The sequence below is a fragment of the Calypte anna genome, chromosome 1 (genome assembly GCF_003957555.1).
Source record: "Calypte anna isolate BGI_N300 chromosome 1, bCalAnn1_v1.p, whole genome shotgun sequence".
In the NCBI taxonomy this organism is placed as follows: Eukaryota; Metazoa; Chordata; class Aves; order Apodiformes; family Trochilidae; genus Calypte; species Calypte anna.
In genome coordinates, this window is record NC_044244.1 from 79283516 (window position 1) to 79307351 (window position 23836).

The 23836-nt window shown below is 41.9% G+C and overlaps 1 protein-coding gene across 1 annotated transcript; it reads right to left on the reverse strand.

The window, feature by feature from the left end:
• Positions 1-23804, reverse strand: CHD1L (chromodomain helicase DNA binding protein 1 like). The gene is made up of 23 exons (XM_030457509.1): positions 23644-23804; positions 22106-22218; positions 21474-21580; positions 20118-20232; positions 18605-18636; positions 16437-16518; positions 15040-15202; positions 14553-14708; positions 13757-13849; positions 13235-13331; positions 11747-11820; positions 10540-10650; positions 8941-9055; positions 8358-8511; positions 7149-7314; positions 5605-5750; positions 5069-5232; positions 4122-4330; positions 3001-3099; positions 2130-2200; positions 1755-1869; positions 1402-1510; positions 1-693 (listed from the first exon to the last, which is right to left on the reverse strand). Exons 1-23 carry the CDS (start codon positions 23738-23740, stop codon positions 651-653), a joined length of 2631 nt encoding a protein of 876 aa, XP_030313369.1. The 5' UTR covers positions 23741-23804; the 3' UTR covers positions 1-650.
• Between the last annotated feature and the right edge of the window lie 32 nt (positions 23805-23836).

Consider the following 23836-nt stretch of genomic DNA (forward strand, 5'->3'; position numbering starts at 1 on the left):
AGTGCCAACAATGCAAAAAGCCAGGAAAGTTTTGTGTTGCAATAGAGTAAAGCCAAAATAAAAAACTCTGCTTTAAGATTTCCTCAAAGTTAATCAGTCATGGAACCTTTCAAACAGCTTTCTGGAGAGCAGTGAGAAGTTATTTTACCTACAAAAAACTGTAAATGAAAAAGCAGTTCTGGAAGTAGGAAAAGTGTAGGTCGTAAAGACAGTCTCAAATTTTGGCAGCCTTGCACACCTTTGCCCAGAATACTGGTCAGGATTTTGCTTTATTGTAAGCACATGATTATGTGGCTGAACTTTATATTTGAAAAAATGCAACTCAGATAGCCTTCTGGGAACTGGAAAGAGAAAGTTTAATTTTCCATCTCCAGAACAGATCTGGGATTGAGCCAACATCCTTATCCAAAGACTTCTTGAACTCAAAACTGAAGCAGTTTCATTTCTCTCCAGAGCCACTGACAACATATAAATGTTCTGGTCAGTAAAGGTAGAGAGATGCAGGGGTGAATGGCTGTGTAAGCCAAGTTTCTGAAGGAGATGCATACACTGTGTATGATGCTGAAAAGATCCTTGGCTTTTTGACAATTATTGTCAATCAAATTACTGCATCTTCATTGCTTTGAGACTGACACCGAAGATTAATGCAACTATGAAGCAGATGAAGTGCCTTTATTCCTGGGGAAGTAGTATCTAGTAAGAAGTGTCAAGGCAATGCTGTTAAGTGTCAAGGAATGCCAAACAACGCAACCACTAAGAGATTCACCAAGAAGGAGGCAGAATGCCCTGAATACTATTGTCTTTCTTTCAGGTATTCAGTTTCACAGAATTGCTGACAGTGGCAGCACAGAAAATGTTTGTCTTCCCAGAGAAGTGACAAAACACAGCCTCCTTGTAAACCTCTGTTTCCTTTCCTGGAAGGTGAAAGCAATGAGCTGTTCTGTTGCAAGAGCCTGCCCTAACACACGAACAAACTCCATCATGTTCAGCCAAGGAAGCAGGTTATCACTTGCTTGCAACATTACAATGTTTTTTTTTCCCCTCACATTCACACTTTTGGTACTTTCTGAGTCACTTCCTTATTCTAAAATTCCAGACATCTCCCCCACAGACGTGGTGCACTCAGGTAAGCTGATGGCTGTCAACTGAAGACTAGCACTTAGTTCTAACAAATTCTGACAGGCATACTGAATCACACTAATCTGTCATTACCACCTAATATGCTAAGTCCTCACTGTGGAATGAGTACCTGGAAGACAGCAAATTCAGACAAACCAAGCTTTTAGCTAGACTGTAGCACCTGTGCCTTGCCCCGATTCCTTGCTTTCCATCCCCCAAGATATTTAGGTGATCATTTCAGTATTAGATTGTGAACAAAGTAAGATTACTCCAAAAGGATACATCAGAGTGGGGATACCCCGTGTTGCCAAATATTTTCGGATGAGCCGCTCAGTAGCGTACCAGTTGAAACCTTTTGTTGCATACCCAATCCGTGGAAGGTGCACTGTTGCTGAGAAGGAGGGAACAGAGAGTACACAGTCTTTAGGACAAGATACATAAACAGAAGGCAATCTAGATAAGGATTTCAAGATACCCAACAAGAACAGAAGAAATTCTTTGAAGCACAATGTATCTGCCATGGAGATCTCACTCTTCCTTCAGAAAAAAAACAGTACAGGAGAGGTGGAAATTGGTCACCATCTTTAGGTGCAATCAGACATATAAATATTCACTGTTCTACTGTATGAACTTACCATTCCTTTTCTTGGCTGCCAAATAAATCTTCTTCAGGCCCTTTTCCAAAGCAGACAGCTTAATGCCAGACAAGTTGTTGGACCGATCCCGGTGCTGTGCTACAATCAAGGCCAACTAGAGAGAAAACACAGAAAGAAATGAAATGGAGTCTATATACAGTGCTAAGAGACACAGTAATAGGTGCTGGAGAACTGCATTACTATTATTTTTAATAAAAAAGAGAAAGATCTCATTTTCTCTAGTGTTTTACTGCAACTTAGACATGTTCGGTATGCAGTGTCATTATTGTTGGGAAAAAGACAAAGCATTCACTTCACAAGCACAAGCTTCAAAAGCACGTGGATGGCATACTGTAAGGAGCTTTTCATTCTCACCAAGTCTTGTCCTTTTTTCCTGGATTTTTTATCATCAATGGGGAATAACAGGGTTCCTCCTAACTCCAGGTCTGTCCAGAAAACAAGAACAATAATTTAAAAAATCAGTCATGAAGAGTCAACAGTCAGTCAAATGCAGCAGTGATTTCACTGTCACATTCCACATTATTTTCCTTGATTTTATTTTATCTCCTCATGATGGTTCAGCCTAGTCAGTCCCTTTGCCCAGGAAGGCAAGACAGATGTTACCTGCAACAACTACACACACACTCTCCCCTCAAGACACACACACATACCAGTTAAAGATCACAAACAGAAAGAGAGACACTGGAACAAGATGAAAGCATGTCCCAGGAAATTAGAAAAAAAAAAACAACCAACAAACCCAAATAGATCCACCTTATAGCAAAATGTGCATTCCTCACCAGCTGCAGGTAGCTCAAAACTACATGCTCAGAAGAAGATTAATGCTTGAAGGGAACCAAAGGCTCAAATGAGTACTGCCTGAGGTAGCTTTCATCCTCAAAAGCACTTTGACAGAAGATGCAGAGCTCTGTCTCAAATAGTAAAAATCATCTTGTGAATAATGGCCAACTTTGGTGGGTTTTCTTTTTTTGTTTTTTGTTTTTTTTTTTTTATGACTTGCAGCATGGATCAGAATGACCAACCCTTAAGCAGGGTTCTTACACTCCTAATAAGTCAAGTCAAAGCACTTGCTGTATTACTACTTCCAGAGTTAGGGATACATACATCTACAAAAAGAGCAAAAAACCTTAAATATCAAGGTCTTCAGACACTGCACTCCTGAAATATTAGTGCGATTTGAGCTCTTTAAAATATCTTGGCCTAAGGTAATATTTTAATCTCTTACCTTTCATCTTTCCTGCCATCTCATATATTTTCCTTGGTTGATCAGAACGAGCCTCCAGAGCTGTAAATAAACCACCTCTTCCCCAGTGACCAGAGTCATCTAGAATGAAATGTCAAGTTATTCAGAAACTGACTTCGAAGACCACCCCTGCAGGAAAGAGACCAACTCTACAAATGTAATAAACGATCATCAAAACCAGACATGGGAACCACTCATGAACCAAAGTCAACCAGTACTCTAGGGACAATCCTTGAGGATAAACCTCAGCCCTTGAGAAAAACAAACTTGTCACAGTTCCCTGAAAAACTCTGTGAGAAGAATTCCTTCTTACTCTTTTTTTTGGATGCCAAAGCAAACACTATCCGTGGCACTGATCATATAAACCTGTCAGTATCCTCATATACATGCACACAGGTGCATAAAGGATGCACCTAGTATATCCCCAGATTAGTGTCTTGGACTTCTTACAACTAGATGTTTGTTGTTTGCAAGCTCTTACTTGGCAATTCCAAATCAAACGTGAGTTTTTGTGTTGAGTTTAACATAAACCAAAGGAGATCATAATGCTCTGCTACAACCCTGCCAAAGAGCAGCTCCAACATCAATTCAAAAGGAACTCTGTAACCTGAATTTGTCTCCCTTGGCTTTAGTGTCTTAACAGAGGTCCATAAATTAGGAGAGTAGCCTGGAGCCTCTGTATTGTGAATGTTAAGAAACAAGCACCAAAAGAGAGCAATTTTGACCTCAGCCTCCCCGTAAGAGAGATGATTTGCCTTATCTCAGTTTGGCCCCTACAGTTTCCATAAGATGACCCTCATCTCAGTAAGTACTGCCTCCACTCAGCCACAGACATACAATTTCAAGTCATATGAACACCTTTGGAGAGGCTCATCCATAAATCCAGACAGAGTACAAAAAGACCTGTGTACATCTTTGTTGGTACTCATATGGGTTACACATGGTGAAGCAGAGTTTGTATTGCCTGTGCACCACTCAAGATTAAGTCAGACTCAAATCCAAATTATTTCAGTCTGGATGGGAATCAGACACTGAGCTAGTAGGGACAATTCAACCCTCTTTCCCGCCTCATCCAGAAACATTCTTTTTGTCTTAAGTTCTACCTAGACAGTGGACAATGATGGCATCCTCCTCTTCTGCTTTGGGGTGGGTGACATCTCCCATGATGTATTTGATACTGTTCAGGTCTGCATCTTCATAATCTAAATCCACATTCAGCCCAGCCTCACCCATCTCAATCTCTTCCTCAGAGTCACTTCCCTCTGAAGGAAGGCAGGTAGATGTGTAATGATTTGCCACCCACCAAGCCATTCTGAAACAAAACAAGAGAAAATGGTTTTCAGTGAAAATGAGAGGTGTACCTTGTGTAGGGGGTGTACCTTGTTTTAAATTATTGCAGTGAAACACTGTGTTCCCTCTGCTCCCCTCCCCCATTTTAGAACATAACCAAGTCTACCACAGTTGTTATCTGTGAAATTAGGAGCCACATGCCAGTGCAACATGCCAATTACAGGCATGGAAAAAATGAGCGTATGACAAAGGGCAAGGAGCTACTCAGAGTGGTGTAAAAGAACAACAACTAGAAAAAAAGGAGAAGAAAGTTAAGACACATGCCAGAGAGTCACAAATGTCAGACCAATACATAGGAGCCAACTGTGACATTTCAGAAAGCTTTTCCCAACAGCTCACTGCACATTCAGATAAGGGTTCTCTCTCAGGCCAGTCTCTGTGAATTAAATCAGATGTGAAGTCAAGCAGCCTATTCAGAGAAAAAGAACCCTTGGTAGGGCTTGAGCCATTTTTCCACATTTCACATCCCTAGGGTAAGCAGTTTGAGCACAAGCACAGAAACAACCTGACGCATGAAGCTAACCCTCTCATCGGGCTGGCCTGTGGCCCTTTTGTCATCTTCTCCCCTCCCCTCATCCCCAGCCCTACCTGCCAGACTGGACACAGAGCATGGCTTGTTTTGGTCAATTAAGACACACATTTCAAAAGTGCAGTGTAACAGGCATCAGCTCACAAGTAGCAGATGCAGAACAAACCATACTTTTTCTTGTGCTCTGCCTCTGCTTTTGCCTTCTTCTTCTCCTCCATAAGCCTTGCTCTCTTTGCTGCTGCTTCCTGGCGCTTCTTCCTCCTAGCCTCCAGCTCCTCTGTGCTCAGCAAGTGCTTCCTCCTGCTTGGCTGTACACGAAGGCCTGTGAGGAGTGCCTGGAGAAAAAAAGACAAGTATCATGGAAACAAACTGCTCATCTTAAAGCTGTGCCTAGTGCCCACCTTATCATACACTCCTTTCCCATTTCAATACTTGTCCACAGGTCTTAATCATCAGGTCTCACCTGCCAAATAATATGTGATTTTGTGACCTAAAATAATATTAGTGCCCTGCACATCCTATCTCTGTTCTGTTGTCAGAATTGTGGAATTGTCTTGCCCTCAGATTCAAGAGCCAGCTTCAGTACATTGACATCCAAATCTTTTCACATGCTATCTATAAGCTGTGGGTAAAGAGAGAACTGTCACCCTCATTTTCCACAAGCAAATGAAAGAGCATTATGTGCCTTGTCATGTCTTTTGTCTTACATTTGTCTTGTTTCGGAGAGCTCTCCCTTCCTTACTGGTCTCTTCAGTCAAAGCTTTCTGAAGATCCAAAAGCTGATCAAATGCCTTTTTGTCTTCTCTGCTGGGTTCTTTTGAGTAATCTTTGCCTTCGTATACGTACATGTGATCTTTAATAAAATAATTAAAAGGTGTAAAATGGAACTGAAAGCCACTAACACCTATAGTGTACAGTGACATCAGAAGAAATTCAGCTTCTCTACAACACTGTCCTACATGCAGCAGAAAAAGATGTGCAGTCTGATAACTTTTATATGACCAGCATCAGCATCACACAGAAACAACTGAATCAAGATTTGCTTCCTCAGGCAAAAACTTCTCATTTACATCCTTTACACTGGCAAAAAAATAGTTAATTAAATGAGACAGGAGAAAAAAGGTTTAAATTGTGGCTCCATTACTGTTCTCTTTGGTCATTCCATCTCTGCCAACAGCAAACTCATTCAGCTATGCTATCTAGTTACAGACTAGATATAAATAAATATAAATGGATTATATAAATGGATAGCAAACTTTTTCTTTTGAGTTTTCAAAGAAAATAAAAGCACAGGACTCTGGCAGCCCAGTGTTACTGTTGACTAGGTAAGCTATTTTCCCCAGTAACTATTACACAGTGGGCTACCACTACTCTTTTTCAGTTACCAACAGAAAATACCACTCTTTCCTAAGTCTCAGCAAGTAATTACTTGTTGCCAGCAACTGCTGGGGGGCAGATAATACCTAATTTGCAGAGCCCTATTTCTTCTTCAGACACACACCCATACTTATGTGCTACTGTGCACTCAAAACGGAAATTCAATCTCTCACCATGACACCAGAAAAGGAAAAATATCCTTAGAATTTATTTTCATATAATATGGGGCTACGAAAAACTAACCACAATTGTGTGACATTTGAACCAGAACACAGAGTACTGAAAGCAGAGCAGGTTTGTTCTAGTTGTTTACACACCATTACTTTGCATTTCCTATCTCACACTTTGGAACTTTTAAGGACTTTTCAACTACTGATTTTCATCTTTTCTTTGGAGATAAACACCAAACATAGTCTATATAGCATTTCCTTAAGTTACTAACACATCTCATTGAAAGCAAAAGTACAAGACAGAAAATTACCTTTATCCTGGCCCAAACCAGGACACTCACTTACTGTTATACTCTCAAACTGTAGATCTATCTTAACACCTCTCCATGGGAGACAAAAAGCAGCTGCAATTAGAATATTTTCCCTTTTATCATTATTTTCATCTGAGGTCTCAAAATATTTGAAGCAACCAAAACTGGGCAAATATTGTTACCACTACCTTACAAATAGGCAAGTAAGGACACAAAAAGAAGAAAAAGACCAATAAGGTCTTGGAAACAAAGTCTGTGGATAGGCCACAAACAAAATCCAGGACCCTTAATTACAAGTCCTCTTTTCTTGTTGCTGCCATGCCTGCCCAGGCCTCCTTCTCTACCAGCACTCAAGTGCTATGCATTTCATAGGTATTTAGATTCTTAACTTACTCTCTGTATCCTCCTCTTCAGTCTCTTCTTTGCATGGCATCACAACATCCATTACCCACTTCCCTTCTTTTGTCTCTCCAAGGATGTTTTCTAGCTCCACATCCTGTATAGTACTCCCCTCAGAGGAGAGCAACTTATCCAAGCCAAATTTCAGGATTTCACTCAGCTTTAGTAAAGAGAAGGGGAAGTTCAGTGTTAATATCTCCCAATTTCATTACAACCACATCATCTTGAGCTTCTCAGGCTTAAATGTACAAGTGGAAGAATCTAAGCCTTTGTATTACTTGTCAAAATACTTATGATTTAACATGCCTAGGTCTCTCAACATCAGATGAGACATCTGATTTCTCCCTGAAACAATTCCTCCAGACTGGAATGGCAATTTTTTTTCAGGGCTAAATGACAAAACAATGTTATACTGAGCACACTCAAGCAGCTTTCTTCATAGCCAGAAAGACTGGGCTTGTTTTTGCCCCCAGCTCGTTTAAAACAAAAGCTTAAATACCACAAAAATCCATATGGAGGAAAACATCAACATGGAATTTCCTATGGGCTCAGTTCCACTTCTCTCACAGAAACTATGACTGCTGAGACACATGCTGATGGGGCAGGGAGGGGAAGGTGTAGGGACACAGATACACTAATCCCAAATCTCTCCCAGGTTTAGCTGCATGCAGGGGATATGTTCCCTTAAATGCCACTTTGTCTGAGGTTTTCAACCCAAGTCCCCAGCACAGAATTACAAATCATGCCCTGACTCCTGAGACACTATATTTGCCAAGAGGTCAACAGAAGGTTGACTGAATTTCAGACTAGCAACCAAAAGCTGACTCAGTTGCTCTGTTAGTGAGAGACAGGTAAGCTCTAGAAACAATGAGTCAGCTTTCACTTTACACCTGTAATAATTAAAGAAAAACAAGGAAGACAAGGAAAGTTTCTGCTTTTCCCTCTTCTCCAAGAAAACACACCCTTTTCCAACAATGGATGTGCCTCAGAATTGTAAGAACTGTCTTCAAATGTCAGATCTTGTCTGGGCCTGGGGAAGTAATTTTGTTTCCTAAGACATGCAAAAGCTGTCATGTCAATGCACATATCCCCCAAAATATAACTGTTGGCTAGGTTTATAACATAAACATCAACGCAAAAAACATTCTGGGATATTTCTAATGACAGTACTGGAAACAAACTGAGGATATAGCTCTATTTTACCTGTAACTCTGCTGCTCCCTGAGGTTTGGGTGCTCCTAGAGCAAACTGACCCCCTTCTACAACAGTGTTTGTCAGCCGGAGCTTAGAAGCAGCTCGTCGGTAGATTATTTCTTCAATTGTATCTCGCCCAACCAAGCGGATGATTTTTACAGGCCTTGAAAAGTTTAAGAGAAATCTTGTTATACTTTATTTTTTCTGAGGTGCACTAAAGCTGTTTCCTTGCACGAAGCACTATTCCCCCCCACACACACACTCTTTCGGTAGGGAAAAAAAGGCAAGAACGAAACCAATAATCAGCAGAAATGTAATGCCTGACACAATTGCTTCTGGAAAACAGGAGAAATGTTCGCTGCAAAAGTGCGGTCAAATCTTCAGATTTCCACTCCTACTCCAAATCTACAAAGTTCCCCCTCATAGATACATGATAAGGATGAGACTGCATGAGGCTGCGATGGAAAAACAAAGTTCTTTTTGCTCTCCTTTGATCTTCCATCTATTTTATCTTTCATTGTGTATGCTTAGGGAAAGCAATACTGAGACCAAGAGAGCAAGCAACTAAAACAGAAGTAGCAATGTTTCTCACTTGTGCTGCCCAATCCGGTGAGCTCTTGCTATTGCTTGCAAGTCATTTTGTGGGTTAAAATCACTGTCAGTAAAAATAACTGTATCTGCTGCAGTCAGGTTCATGCCAACTCCACCTACAAACAAAGAAGAAGGACACAAAGTATCTCACCAACAAAAAATAAAGAAGCTGGAGAATCTATGCTGTGCAAGGTTCTGTCAGATTTGATCAACTGTATCTAATTCAATCCATCACTTAACCCCAAATCTAAGTCTCATCAGGATCTAAAAAGATGGGTAAGTCTTCCATTCCCCAGCTTTCTGCAACAGCCCAAAACCAAGCCTCACTGTGCAATGTAGAGAAAAAAGATAGGGTGTTAGTGAATCAACGCAGAGCAGACTGGTTGTCAAGCCTGATGAACAGAGACATATTCTTCTGCTGGCAGACAGATTAACACAGCAAGGAGGGGCATCACTGAGGCTACAAGGGACTGCACAGCTTATGATTATACTGCACCAGAGACAACTGCTGAAACAGTGGAAAACACCAGGCCCAACTATACAACAACCTAAGCCTAGATATTTATATGACTTAAAATTTTCTGAGGTCAGAGTTTGGGCTCTCATGGCACGAGAAGGAAAAAAAAAATTAGTTACATGTCTTGTAGCTCATGCTAAGCACCTCTTCATCGTGATCAGAACATCCCTGCAAGTGGAGAAAGTCATGAACCTGAAAATCTCTGTCCATACTATAACAACAATGGAAATACTATCAGTATACCTGTTCCCAGGTGAATACAAGCTACTCTGGCCAGACACAGCACTGTGCAGTAAAAAACAACTTGAAGGCTGGCTGACACAGGCAGGAAGAGTTCAGGCACTGTGGTGAGACACAGTCATTCCTACCATCAAACATTAGGTGTTTCTCCAATCTCTGTGTGCTCTCCTCAATGCACTGCAGTATCACTGGAGCCAGGCTCATCCAGGAGAGCTTGTCCAGAATCTCAAAGGATGACTCAGTTCAAGTTTGATGCTTGAAATTAAGCAGTATGGATCTCTCCTCTAGAGACACGCAGAAGCCTGAGTCTGAGCTAGCTCAGGCACAGGGAGGTTTGACACTGTGTAGAAGATGTAGATCTGTCTGATGACTAAGGGAAAGAAACACTGATGGCAATCCCATGGTGTTCCTTGCAGCCTCATGATGGTAAAAGGTTCTAATTGAGCCTGTCTGCCAGCCAGAGAGTATGTCCATGTTCTATAAACTTGAGAAACAATTCCATCAGCTTACTTAAAAGAAGTCTGGTGCTAACATAAATAAAATGCTACTTAGGCTCCTTAAGCTCAGCCTGGCACAGGGATAAGCTTTATAGGACATGGAACAAGAAAAAGTAACTCAAGTGACAGCAATATTAAAAGTATGCTGGAATCAGCTGCCAAAAGGAAAACACAGAAACCAGATGCCCTAGCTAAGAGACCTAAGCAGAGGATGAGCATTGTCTCCTTCTAAAATCCCCCAAGTGAACAGGCTCTGCAGGATTCAGAACTCCCTGAAAACTTGCCAGAGAGCAAAAGAAGAGTGCAGAAATAAGGTGGGTTGCTTATCTTTCCTTTCCCTACTTACCTGCTCTGGTGCTCAGCAGGAAGATAAAGATGGGCTGTTGACCAAAGTTCTTAATGGCAAGGTGTCTCTCTTCACCCCTAACAGAACCATCCAGCCGCTCGTAGCTGTAGCCTTTTCAAAGAAGAAACGTGCTGAAATTCTGTCCATGCTCTTAGCTCATTCCCTATTGTCTCAATGCTGTCCTGAATCTTCCTACTGCAAATCCTCCTGCCTCATTCTCATCCTCATTCTCATTCCATTGCCTTTAAACTCCTCCATTCTTTCCCAGTTAAATCTCATATAAACTGAAGCAGTGACCTCGACTTCCAGACTGGCTGCCGGCAAATTTAGCTGAGTCTGAAACACGGGATCTTAACATTTAATTTACTGCTTGGAAACAAAACAGGAAAATTCAGACCCAAAGTAAAAGAATGTTAGCACAAAGTCCCATGTCAGACTATTCTGTGCTGGCTGTTGGCCCCACAAAACAGGCCAACAACCACTGCATCTTCCTTATGCAGCCTCCCACAGCCTTCCATATATGCCTTCCTGTGAGCAAGCACTGGGCTCTGGCTGTACATTTGGCTTTATCCTGCATTATTAGTTGTCCAAAATCATGAACACCAAACAAAAGCCTCTTTCATGGGAAATCCTGAGTAGGCATAGAGCCATGTGGATTGAACAAAAGAAAATGTCCCAAGAACACTTTGCTAACTTTGCCAAAAATGGTCTAATCCAACCTGCCCTCGCAGAGATGTTGGGGCCCCTCTGCCAACAACTGTTTTAATCAAAAAATAATTTCCTGATATGAATGCGGCCCAAGTTGTGTTTTGTGCAGGACAAACTGAATCAAGGGCTAACCTTTTGACTTCAGTGCAATTACTTCAGGACTCGGGTACATAACTGAACACAGGTATATACTGAAATACTGCTACCCTGCTATCTCCTAGCCCATTTTCTCATAGAACCAAAGCTGAAACTACTTCAAAGAACAACATTTAAGTGCCAACTCATTTCAAAAAATGAAAACACAGCAAAGAGCTGAACTCAAGACCTGCTAAACTCACAGCATCACTGTGATAATATATATGGTTTCTATCTACCAAGAAACAAGAAATCCTCATCACAGTCCCTTCTCCATCCCAGGCAGATCAAACAGATCAGGGGAACAACATATGTCAAAGATCATTAGTATAAGCTCTTTGCTGCCAAAGTATGCAGAACATACCTCTGTAGTCCATGTAATCTTGCAGGATATCAAGCAGATGAGTCATCTGAGAAAAGAGCAAGACACGGTGGCCGCTGCAAGAAGAACAGCAAACACCACCATGAGCCTCAACAAACTGTGACAGGATTTAACCATGTGGGAGAGGGGTAACAATGGATTAACCAGTGTTTGTTACATAGCAAGGGCTCACCAAGCCTCACAGGGTCCCAGCCCACTCCCTCACCATCTTCAGCTGCACATCCAAATGCAACCAGTTAGCTCCATCTGCCATTGTCAGTTGCCATGTCTAGAGTGTAGAGTCACAGAGAAGTAACAAGGTGCTGGCAAAGCTCTGCTGCTGACTGGATGCTGACTGGTGGGGATCCAAAGGAGCCTGCCTAAAAGGATGCTCTGCTTCCACCTAGCTAACATGAGGTCTTCCTCACCACATGACCTGTCATGCCAGACTGCTCTCAAATCTTCCACTAAAAAGCATCTTAAATGCTGAGGAAATGTAATATCAGCATTTTATCTCCAGTATCTGACAGTACAGAATTTCCTCCTCCAGCAAATAACCCTTTAAGATCAAACTCCGCCTACAATCAAGAATAAGTGAGAAATTAGCTCTTATACTTTCCAACTCTAGGCCTCAAAACAGTTAAAATCAGTTTAAATCAGACTTTTCTGTAGAGCAGAACACAGCTGCTTTAAATTCCCGAATTTATTTTCAAAGGGCTGGTCCTGTGGCAAAGGCATTCAAGGGAGAAACACCCACTCACAAAGTGCTATAGAGAAGAACAAAGACATCCACAACCACACCACAACTTCCCAAGGTCTTTTGAAACTCTGTCCTTTGGAAGCAGCCAAAGGGATTAAGAGAAAGGTAAATTTTTTTTAATTCAGGAGACAGTGCTTCATACACTGCTGAAGAATGCAAACTGCAATTTCATTTACCTCCCATATGAGAGCTGGAGGTAAATATCCAAGGTATTTGGGTACCAGGTTCTAAAGTCACCAGAGCTCAACATAAGGAGTTCTGAATACTATTCCCAAAACCGGAGTTTCCTTTTTTTTGGTCCTGCCAATTTTTTTTTTCAATGCTATGTACATTCTGCCTCATGGGCTGACATAGGCAGGGCAGCACAAAGGAAGTCAGCTGCTGTATTTGAAACCCATGGTAAAACCAGATATGCTGAATACCATGTCAGATGTATATTCTCCCAGTTTCCCAAATACAGCAAATATGAGAACATGTGAGAGAGTCAGTGAATTGTTTTGAGAAATGTTTATAAGGAAGCTATAAAAATCTCGGAGGTTCCTCTACCATCTCTAAAGCAGCTCATTATACTGAAATTACTTCTTTCACATAGTCAGTAGTGTACAATAAATAGGGCAATGTTTGTGCTGAAATGAGTATCTGCTCAACCCATGGCTAAATAAGGTATCTTTCCAGTTTACGTCTTCTCCTTTACAACCCCACCCTACCTTCCTCACCCCAACGTAACCTACCCAGCATACAAGAATGAAAGGAGTTTATCCAACAAATACAGCTTGCCACTTGCTTCAACAATATGTTCTCCAATCTCAAAGGGTTCTGGCTCAACACCTGGAACAGAAAGGAGTTTCAGAAACAGACATAATTCTATGCAAGTAGCAACTCTGTGGTAAACCTCAGTGGGTTTTTACTACTAACTACTGCCAAGTAGAGCCCTGTGATGCTTCCTTGAGAAGCAACTGTCCTTCTCTGTCCCTAAAGGACATCCTCAGTAGTTCACTGTGATGTCATTGTTTCATTATGATTTCATTGTTTAGGTGAGAGAAGATGCACAAGTGGAGAGCTGCAGTAAGAAACTCAGAGTTCACACACTCCCCTACTTCATTCCTCATTATTGATGAACTGCTGCTACTGATTCAAGTACAAGAATTTATTACTTGCTGCTTCTAAGCATTACACTGCCAAGCAAAAATAGAAAAACAGTGACAATCAGGCTATTTTCTTCTGTTTCAAGAGAAAGAACAGGGCTTTCTTACCATTGAAAAGGTATGGGTGGGCAACACACTTCCGAAGCTGAACTAAGACATTCTGAAGGGTAACCTTCCTTCCTGTTTCACTTTCAAACGCATCTGAAACAAAGACCACAGAAGCTGAACTGAGCAGGAAAGCCCATGCTCAATCAATAGGTGTGACAGGGAATGTCTTGAGTACTAAGCACTGCTTCAGCATTGGAGTATCTCTCCCTGCATACCACATCAGCATTTGAATTTCCCATCTAAAGACCAATACATCTGTCTTAATGGACCAAATTTCCCCCACATTTTTTTTAGACAATCCTTTTAAAATAAGACCCTGATGAACACCACTCTGCTCTGTCAAACTCCCTGAAACTTTCTGGACTCCCTGAAGGGAGTTTACAGGGCACTGTGGTTTTCTAAGAAACACCTATCAACATCCAGTAGGTGTACATCTGCCTTATGGCACATGTGCTACTATTAGAAAATTTGTGGAGATCCACAGATGCAAAACTTCTTGTACCACCCTTTTGTATGAACACAAAAACAAGTGATAGGAGCAGGTTTACCTCATAATAAATATTTTCAATTACAGGATGGCCCAAAGCAGAATCCTGAAGTTGCCCCTCCCTAGCTCTGCAACAGCTCATGCCTCTTACTTTATAAGCTAAACCCACAAACCAAGCAGCTCAAAGCTCTATGCATATTCTGTAGGCCAAAAACATCATCTGCTTCACTCCAACAAAGCATGGATTTACAAAAGGAATTAATTTTCATCTTGAAATGACCCAACAGTATTTTAAAAAATCTCAGTTACCTAGATCTTTAGTCAAAATGGCCTTGTAGTACTTTCTCTGAAGAGCTGACATTCCATGGTACAGAACCACTTCCACTTTCTTTGGCAGCTCTGCAGCCACCTCAGATTTGACTCTTCGAAGCAAAAATGGCTGCAAAAGATTGTGCAATTCTTTTGCTATGTGAAGGCAAAGGGGAAAAAAAAGAGATTACTGCATTAAATGTAAGGAATTTATACAGTACCTTCACAACTGTACTTTCAAAATACATGTATAAGGAACCTTACATCTAATAGTGAAAAGATTCAAGTCCAGCTTTACAAAGAGAGATTCAAAACATAGCTGCATAACTCAAATACTTATGACCTACATTAAGTTAAGTAGTCATTACTTTCAGTGGCTTTGCTTTAAAGCTCATCAGCACTATGAGAAAGCAAATGAAGAGGACACAACATGCTTGTTGTGATAACAGCTGGTTCTGATTGAAGTACAACATTGCTTATTACTAACCTGGCTCAGTCTCCTTTTCAATCTCTTGGTAATACTCAACAAACTCTTTCACTTGTTCCTTAGGAAAGATACCAGGCTCAATAAGGCTGAGTAAAGAGTACAGTTCCTGGAGACTGTTCTGGATTGGAGTGCCTGTGAGTAGCAGGGTGAAGCCTACTGAGAACTGAGAGAACAAGCAATAAACCAAGATTATTAGGAGAAAATATCTGGAATGAAGTTACTTAATATACAACTCCATCCCCACAGCTTAACTAAAAATGACAGGTGGCACAGAACTACCCACAGAATGCTGGAAATGTCTGCCAAACCCCATCCAATATAATGTGCAATGTGACAGTCAAACAGCTCCACCAAAGTGACTAGGATGGCACCAATGCAAGGAAGACAGTGTAAGCAAAATAAGAGTAAAGGGCAAAACTAACAGCATTAAAATTCTCAGATACATGCTCTCTATGGTCCAGTACTGCATACTCAGGGTTGGGTAATGGGAGATGACTAGAAAATGCTGTCAGAATAGGATAAAGAAATGAAACTGCAAGAGAGTATGTTCCATTTCTGTTTGCTGGATAACTCTGACAGACACAGCAATATTATCTGGCCCATGTTGCTTTCAGTAATATCTGCAAAGGGATTTGGGGAACATGGTTACCTTTGAAAAAATACAAGTCTTCTCTCAAGTTTGATAATAGAAAATACATTAGAAGGAGAGCTAAGGCAAATCATGCCTATTTCTTTGTGACTACAAACAAAGCTCCTAAAAGACAGCGTTCATGGACATCTTCATCTTCTGAAGACACAAGACTTTCAGGAATTTTTTGCAAAGGTACTGCAGTTCATTGCTGTTGATGCCAGCCCAGACCTAATGGCCATGTTTCACTGCCACAAGTGTAGCCTTCACTCAAGCATTCACTGTACTTTGGCAGCGTGCTTCAGAAGCTGGAAGAACTCTACTGATTTCAATAAAGAAGGGTGACTCTATTAAATGGCACAACACAAGTTAATAGTTCATCACTTGAGGTCCCATCAACTAGGCAAGTGTTCTTTCACCTTCCCAGAGCTGGAGATAGCTTGTTGTTGTTTTATAATGTCTTAAGTCAGCCAGACTTCTCTCTCTTTGTTTGCACAGCTGTGGTTCAGCTCTATGTCTGGCTGCTTTACACTTTTAAGTCTCTCAAATTGCTCTATGTCAAGCCCATACATAAGTTAGAATAAGGGCTAAGCTCCAAATACTCCATGCAACTTGATAGGCTTTTATTTATCTGCCACTAAATATAGGAATCTATTCTGTGGAAACTGATGAAAACTGATTTTGGCTCAAGCAGAGGAACAGAGAACCTGTATGCTATGCTGAAGGAGAAAAAGTCTTTAGACACTAAAAGGTGGATGATTTGTTTTACCTCAGAAAGCGTCTTGTAAAGCAGGGAACTTTGATTTTTCAGTCTGTGAGCTTCATCCACAACCAAGGCAGCCCAGTTAAAGCTGAACAAACACATACCAGCATGTTCAGTTAAGGGCTGACAATTCATTCTTGTAAGTACAAAAAGACTGAAATGAGTGGTGACTCAGCTAAGCTGAACTCAGGATGGTCTGAGCCCATGAACAACAACCAAACAGCACAAGTGGGGTGGGAGGAATTCACAAGTACAGTGTTCAAGAGCTAACACAGCTTTGTAACTACAGCCTAGATAGTTTTTCTGAAATAAAAACTAATTAAATTCACTTGAATTTCTTGCCTCTCCACCCCCACTGCTATGGTGAAATGACATAAGCACAAGTTAGGCAAGCATTCAAGGAGGTCTATGATTTAGGAAAAAATGAGACATGAAACTAGGCCCTAGAACCTGTGCAAAAAAACGTGACAACTACGATGACATGGTGGTGGCTCAATAAGCCTTCTGCAAATCACCCAAGATGTGACCTTCAGAATGTTCATAGAAGCGTTGCATCAGGTAGGCTGCAGAATCACTGGTGACCAAGAAGACCCACTAGGCTTGACACAAACGCCATACCTTTTCAGTGCTCAGTGTTGTGCCTGCTCATCACAAAAGTTTCAACTCCCACATCACAAAATTCTTTCCACACAGTCAAGCCTGGCTGATGGTTAGGCAGGAGAGGGTAAGTGTGATCCTCCAGCTTTTCTTACTCACATACTTCTCTCTCCAATAGAATACAAGGACTGAAATCACAGTACCTGTATACTCCTCACAGCTCTCCTGTTTTCCATGATTGCCCCTTTTGATGTTTAAGAATGGTTCTCCATAGTTAGGACAGTCAAATATCACTATTCTTATCTACAGGCACAGCAACTGAATGGCAGAGGGAAGAGTTCAGTGTGAAGCACTGCAGAAGCTTGTGCTCAGAGCAGAGTCTGACTTCTCAGGCATTAAATCAGAGTGGGGCTCTTGCTCAACTCATTTGTGCTTTTACACTGCTTGTAAAGAGTTGAGGTGGTGGTGGGACACCTGATAACTCTGACCCAAGCATTCCTTTACAGGACAAGGTACAAATGACTAGCAACCACTTTTTTCAGAAGGAATACTAGAAGGCAAAAAGAACCCAAACATGAGTGACGTTTTGAAGTTATGTGCTAGCCTTAGGAGTAGGAAATTGCACTGAAGCTTATCTGTGATAAGAGGGCTAGTTACTTACATCCCCTGGGTACTGTATATCAGGGCTAAGCTGCAAAAGAAGCAAGATCATATGCAGCAGTCCAGATCATGATATGAAACCATGAGCACAGTACAACCATGCCTGCCTTTCATACAGCCCAGATTCTATCATGATGTGCTCATCCAGCACAACCTGCTGTCTCCGGCAGTGGCCAAAGGCAAGTGCTTTGCAGATAGACAACAAGGCACCCATAGCAGGTCTAGTTCTGGGACATTCAAAATGGTGTCAGAGGGGGCCCCTGGGTTTCTGCTCTTACAAAGATTCTGAGCCATTTCTTGTAACTGGCTGCTTTCACATTACTTACTACTCTTGCAAAGTATTGGTGCTATTACTATAAAAATTACAAAAATTCCTCCCCATTCCAATTGTAGGCTTTTATAAAACCCTGCATAACCATGATGATACTTCCAACAGGCTGAACTTCAGCTGCACAATCAGTCTTGCTAGAAAGCATAACGCTCCATAAACACTCTACAGTTCTGACTGATGGCAAGAGGCAACAAAATTCAATGTATGGTCTTAGCACTCTGTCACCATAGTATAACGCAGGTCAGTTTCAGCAAATTTCACGCCTAATACCTTTACAATCTGAAGCTCTTGAAGATGTCTATCTATCAGTCTTCTGGACTGGTATTTAGTGTGCTGCTGTAAGCCATAAAGTATCACATTATTCTGAGTTAACTGGCTTGAAAACTGTACTTGGGGGAAGTTCATGTACATCTCGGCTGACATAAAGTTTCTTCATTGAAAGCTGGTAAAGACAAAGCTAATCACAAGCAAAGAACATCCCTGGCTCTTCTGAAACAAGCATGGGATCTCACACACATACAAACATACATTTAAGAAATCTGGCAGATGTGCAGAATTAAAGGAGAAAAAATTAAAACATACTCACAATTTTAGAAATGCTGCATCTTTCAGACAAATCTGCAACAAAAGAAAATGAACCATGACTTATTACTTAATAAATCAGCTAAGAAATAGAGCCTCTTTTTGTCTACTTGCAAATTATGGTGGAATGGAGGAAAGTGGAATGAAGCCACTAATTACCTGAGGAAAGTAACATGACAGCTATTGTAAACATAAGCTGTTGTGATCCTGTATTTTCACTTTTGCCTGGCAAAACACCAGTAGCAGAATCTCAGATAATTAATGGAAATTTACACACACCAAAAATGCCCTTCACCTCTGTAAAGTTTTTTGTATCATTCTGTTAGTAAGAAACCCTTTCAGCATCACTATCTTTTTCACACTTAACAGGCAAATGTTTCAGTGAATTAATCTAAGCTGTAACAATGACCTGATAGTATCCTAAAGTATAGACCTTACCTGCCCAGCTTCAGACTCAGAGGAAATCAGGTCACTCAAGAGAAACCCTTAATCATCAAAAGCAACAGAGAAGAAAAATCCTAGCTCAGTGAGTATCTTGATAGTCAATCACTTTATTAAATTTGCTTAGTATTCCATGGATAAATGGAATGCCTCCATTTTCACATTTAGGACAAGCGTTATCATTGCTCCCCACTCCCACTTACACAAGTGGAAGAAGATTCAGGTTCAGAGTGGTCAGCACAGGTCAGAGAGCTTTCAGTGGGAAGAGACAGTAAAGGGCAAAGAAAAAGGGAAATAAGGAGGGGCAGCAGGGAAGGAGCTGTTCGGGATGCTTTTCATCCCTATGCTTTTCATCCCAATGTCAAGTCAGTGTGTTTGTTAAAAGACTGTTAAAATAAAATCAAACTGCTGACAGGAAGAGATGTCTGAGTGTGACTGACTCATAAGAGAAAAATAAGGGCTTTTTCCAACTCCAGATGACTAAGAACCAGATCATGCAAAATCCAAAACAGTGACCAAGGAAGCAACTGGTTGGTTCCATTTACAGTAGGACAGAACCTTTTTAGGAGCACTCTGACCAGATTCAGCCCAAAGTCCTATCAATTTTAAGAGGAACCTCACCATTTTGCAGTTCAGAAATAACAGTTTTGTATGAGGAGGGCACACTGAAGAGAGCACAAAAAAGATGAATTCTAAGGGTTCTTGCACTGCCTGATTAATACAATCTTAATGAACATCACATATCTGTATGCTTCTATTAAATGCTAAAAGTGTGTAAGGCATCAAACAAAGACACTGGAGGTATTATTTATTATTTAGCATTATTTAAGGATGGACATGCTTTTGTTTACTTAAGGTCTGATGTAACTAAGAGGTAAAACTGGGGTTAAAGTAGATAATCTTAGCAACACAAACTACAGCAATTTTGATCAGTTTTTTGAAATAGGGCACAGAGTAGAAAATCACTGAGGAAGGTCAGAGTACAGAGGACGAGGCGTGAGCTGAGTGGTATAGAGGAATGGAAAAGGCAAGGAAAAACTTAAGCCCCCCTTTTAAGTGACAAAGACATCACGTGCCTCATAAGTTGTCAAGAGCGCATGAATGTGAGATTGCTCTTTCAGGTCCTGCTGCAGTTTGGGTCGTTCCTCTTTGCTGCCTATGTAGGTCAGAAAGGAAAGACCTGGAGCAAACCTGTTGTCAAGAGGAGAGAAAAAAAAATAGTGAGCTAGTCTAAGTCTTTCATGTGTTTATGACCCCCAGCCCCATTATCAAACATAGCTACTGCACAGATAATGAGAACCTTCCTGTGAGATGTAGCTGGATCTCAGCTTTTTAATCTAACCCCTTCCTGATTAATTTGCATCTCAGGCCAGCACTTCAGCTGCTGCTTCTGGTTTGGACAAGTCCCAAATAAACTGTGTTCTCCTAGGTCTCAAAGTCCAAGGCGGATGATTGAAAACCAGTCTCATGGACCACCTGCCATTTTGAACTGAAAAAGCTCATGAGAAGCAGGTGAATGAATATAGTTGGCCCAGCTGGGACCAAAAAATTGGCCTAAATTCTGCTAAAATAGAGGTAAACAATGTCTGCAGCAAACAGGTCCAAGTCAGGGCCTCAAAAACTTACCCACTTAGTCAAAAAACAGATAAACCAGTTTGATGGAGGAATAATTTGAACTACAAAATTCTTCCTCATTTAATCCCCCCACTCACATTTGCCTAATGTTCCTTCTGGATAGCTGTTCACTACTCATCCATGACGGGATGCACTTTATGCTAACTATTCCAACCACAATTCTATCCAAATCAGGCCAGCTCACTTCAGAATGTAATGCACGTGACTTTAGATGCTGAGAGACAGCCTTGCCAAACACCACGTAGACAGACTTCTGTTTCAATCTTTAACTTTTCAGCCTTCTTCTAAAAAGGAATCTTTGGGCTCCAGCTTAAAAATGTATAAATTCTGGGCACAGCAAATGTGCCATCAGCACAGTCACTGTACCCCAGTGAAGATGGGCTGCATGCACCGATATAATGCATTTAGCATGCATATGTTGGCATGCTAAGAAAGATACTATTCAGCCTGGGTCTTACCTTTCATCATACAGAATCCTGGCTGTCTTCAGGAGATTTTGCCTAAGAGAGGCTGAGCATGGAGGGTTACAAATCAATTAACAGCAACAAGCTACTGGGGGATATTTGGACTGAGAGTCAGCCAATACTAGAAGTTAGATGAATTCAAGTATTGAATTCAGCATTACAAAGCCCCTGTATTAACTGCATAGTTTGCCCTGATTTGTTGGTTTAGTAGTTTCCCTTTTTACTTTTTTTCCTTTTGAAAGGAAGAAAATTGATGGACTGAGCCCATTTGAAGGGAAGCTTTGTAACTTGCTGTGCAAGAATACAATGAGAAGGGCAATGGCTGAAACTTACCTCTCGAGCTCTTCCTTCCAGTTGCTCAAAACAGACAGAGGACAAAGTATCAGAAATTTTTCTTTGTTTTCTATTTTTTTTGTCAAATAAAGAAGTAGAGAAATTGTCTAGAAGGTAAGGGAAAGAATTTTTTCAATAACAAGCAAAGGATTCAACACAGTAGTCTGAACCTATATAAACTATTTACTTGTTGAGTTTTATAGCTAGTTCCCACAGGCCCTCCAGCACATAGCAGAGCTAAAAAATATCAAATGAGATTCACCATCAATGACCATCAATTTGGAATCATAGATTCCAAAATGTGAAGTTGGAATCTGGAGCCCCTTTCCACAGGCCTTTCTTCCACAGTCACAAAAAATGATCTACCATGCATCACTTTCTGAAAGTACCAGCTTGTTATTTAAGACCCACTAACTACCCCCAGCTGAATCAGAGAACAAACAGCCCTTTTCCAACGGAAACTCTATGAAAAACTTACACAAAAAAAAAAAAGCTCTGAAAATTTCACACCTGTAAATTAAAAAACTTACACCTTACTGATCATTAGAGTGCTTTTCCTTCTTCGTTTTGCAAAAACAGTAGGCTAAGAAAAAAAAAAGGCAAAGAACATTTTCTACAAGAAGATGACACACCTGACAAGTCTTTCCAAGACCCATCTCATCTCCCAGGATGCAGCCATGCTGGACTTTGTAGCACTGTACCAGCCAGTTGACACCCTCTATTTGATAAGGACGTAACTTAATGCCTGGGAATAAAAGCAACTTGTTAAAATCACCCAGTACACCCTATACACAGTTACACCCTGCAGCCATCAGAAACAGGTCCTGTCCATAACAGGCCTTCTGAAGCATCTGCCCTCCAGGAAAAGCACACCAGTTTTTACTCTGCTGGAGAGCAGACACTGCAAACAAATTAAATCAAACCATATTCAGAAACCTGGACATGCAAAAAATGCCCCAAGGCGTTACAAAGGCCTGCACAAGGAACCTAATCTGTTAATTAATCAGCTACTTTGGACTCTTAATTAAAAAGACAGCTTGATTTTCAGCTCCGGTCACTTTTATAAATATGCAAATACTAAATTCAGGGAGACGCTATAGGCTACCAGAAATGTTTGTTATAATCCACTACTGTATAATAATAATTTCTCACTGCCACCCTTATTATGGGCCACAGTATGTCAAAACAAACATAAAATAAGCTAAGTAGGACAGCCCTGGTGCTCCCCTTCAGGCAGTGGACAGCCCTTTAATACACTGACACTCAACATCACCCTGCTTTGAGGCCGGTGAGCATCTCACAGTTGATTTGCTCTCCAAGTTCTTTCTCCAAGGCTGTGCTGAGACTTTGGAGAGGTAAAGGTTGGGCCCGGGGAGCCAGGGCTGAGTGAATCACCCACTCAACTGCGGAGCTGAGGGATGAGTGACTGGAGCTGACGGGACAGGTTTGGAAGGAGGAGGGCAGCAAAACCATTCTCTGCAGCAGCTATAGCCCACTTTTACAAGCCCGGGAACCAACTTTATTTCATTGAATCGCAGAACAGTTTGGGTGGGAAGGATCATTTAGATCCAATCCCCCTGGCCATGGGCAGGGTCACCTCCCACCAGACCAGGTTGCTCACAACCCCATCCAACCTGGCCTTGAACACTTCCAGGGAGGGGGCAGCCACAACTTCCCTGGGCAACCCCTACCAGTGTCTCACCACCCTCATAGTAATGAATTTCCTACTCATATCTAATCTCAATCTCCCCTTTCCAAGTTTTAAACCACTGCCCCTTGTCCTCACTACATGCCCATGCAAGAAGTCCTGCTCCAGCTTTCTTGCAGGCCCCCTTCAGGTACTGGGGAGCCGCTATAAGGTCCTTCCCTTCTCCAGGCTGAACAACCCTCAGCTAAATAACACTTTATTTCAGGCCTGGGGGATATTAACGCAGGGCCCAGACGGTCACATCTGCACAGCACCAGACACACTCAGCCCTCCTACCACAGCAGGTGGGCCGGAGGAGGAATGGAAGCCGGGACGCCGCTTCCCGCCCAGCCCACGATCCTCTCACAGCGCCGACGCCCCAGGCGCGATACCGCTCCCCCACCGCTGCCTCCCAGGGGCCGGGCCCCGGGCTCGGGGCTCTCTCCACCATCCCCGGCCAGCCCCGGGACCCTGCCCGCTAACCTGTCAGACCCCACCGGTAAACGTCCGCCTCCTCCACGCCCTGACCCTCCTCCCCGGCGCTGGCAGCACGGCGAAGCGCCCGGAAGAAGCGGGACATGACGGCGTCTCAACTCGCCGAGCACCGGCGCTTCTCCCACTACTCCCGCCACCTCAGCTCCAGTCGGGGCGCAGGCGCGCTCGGTGAGCGGCAGGA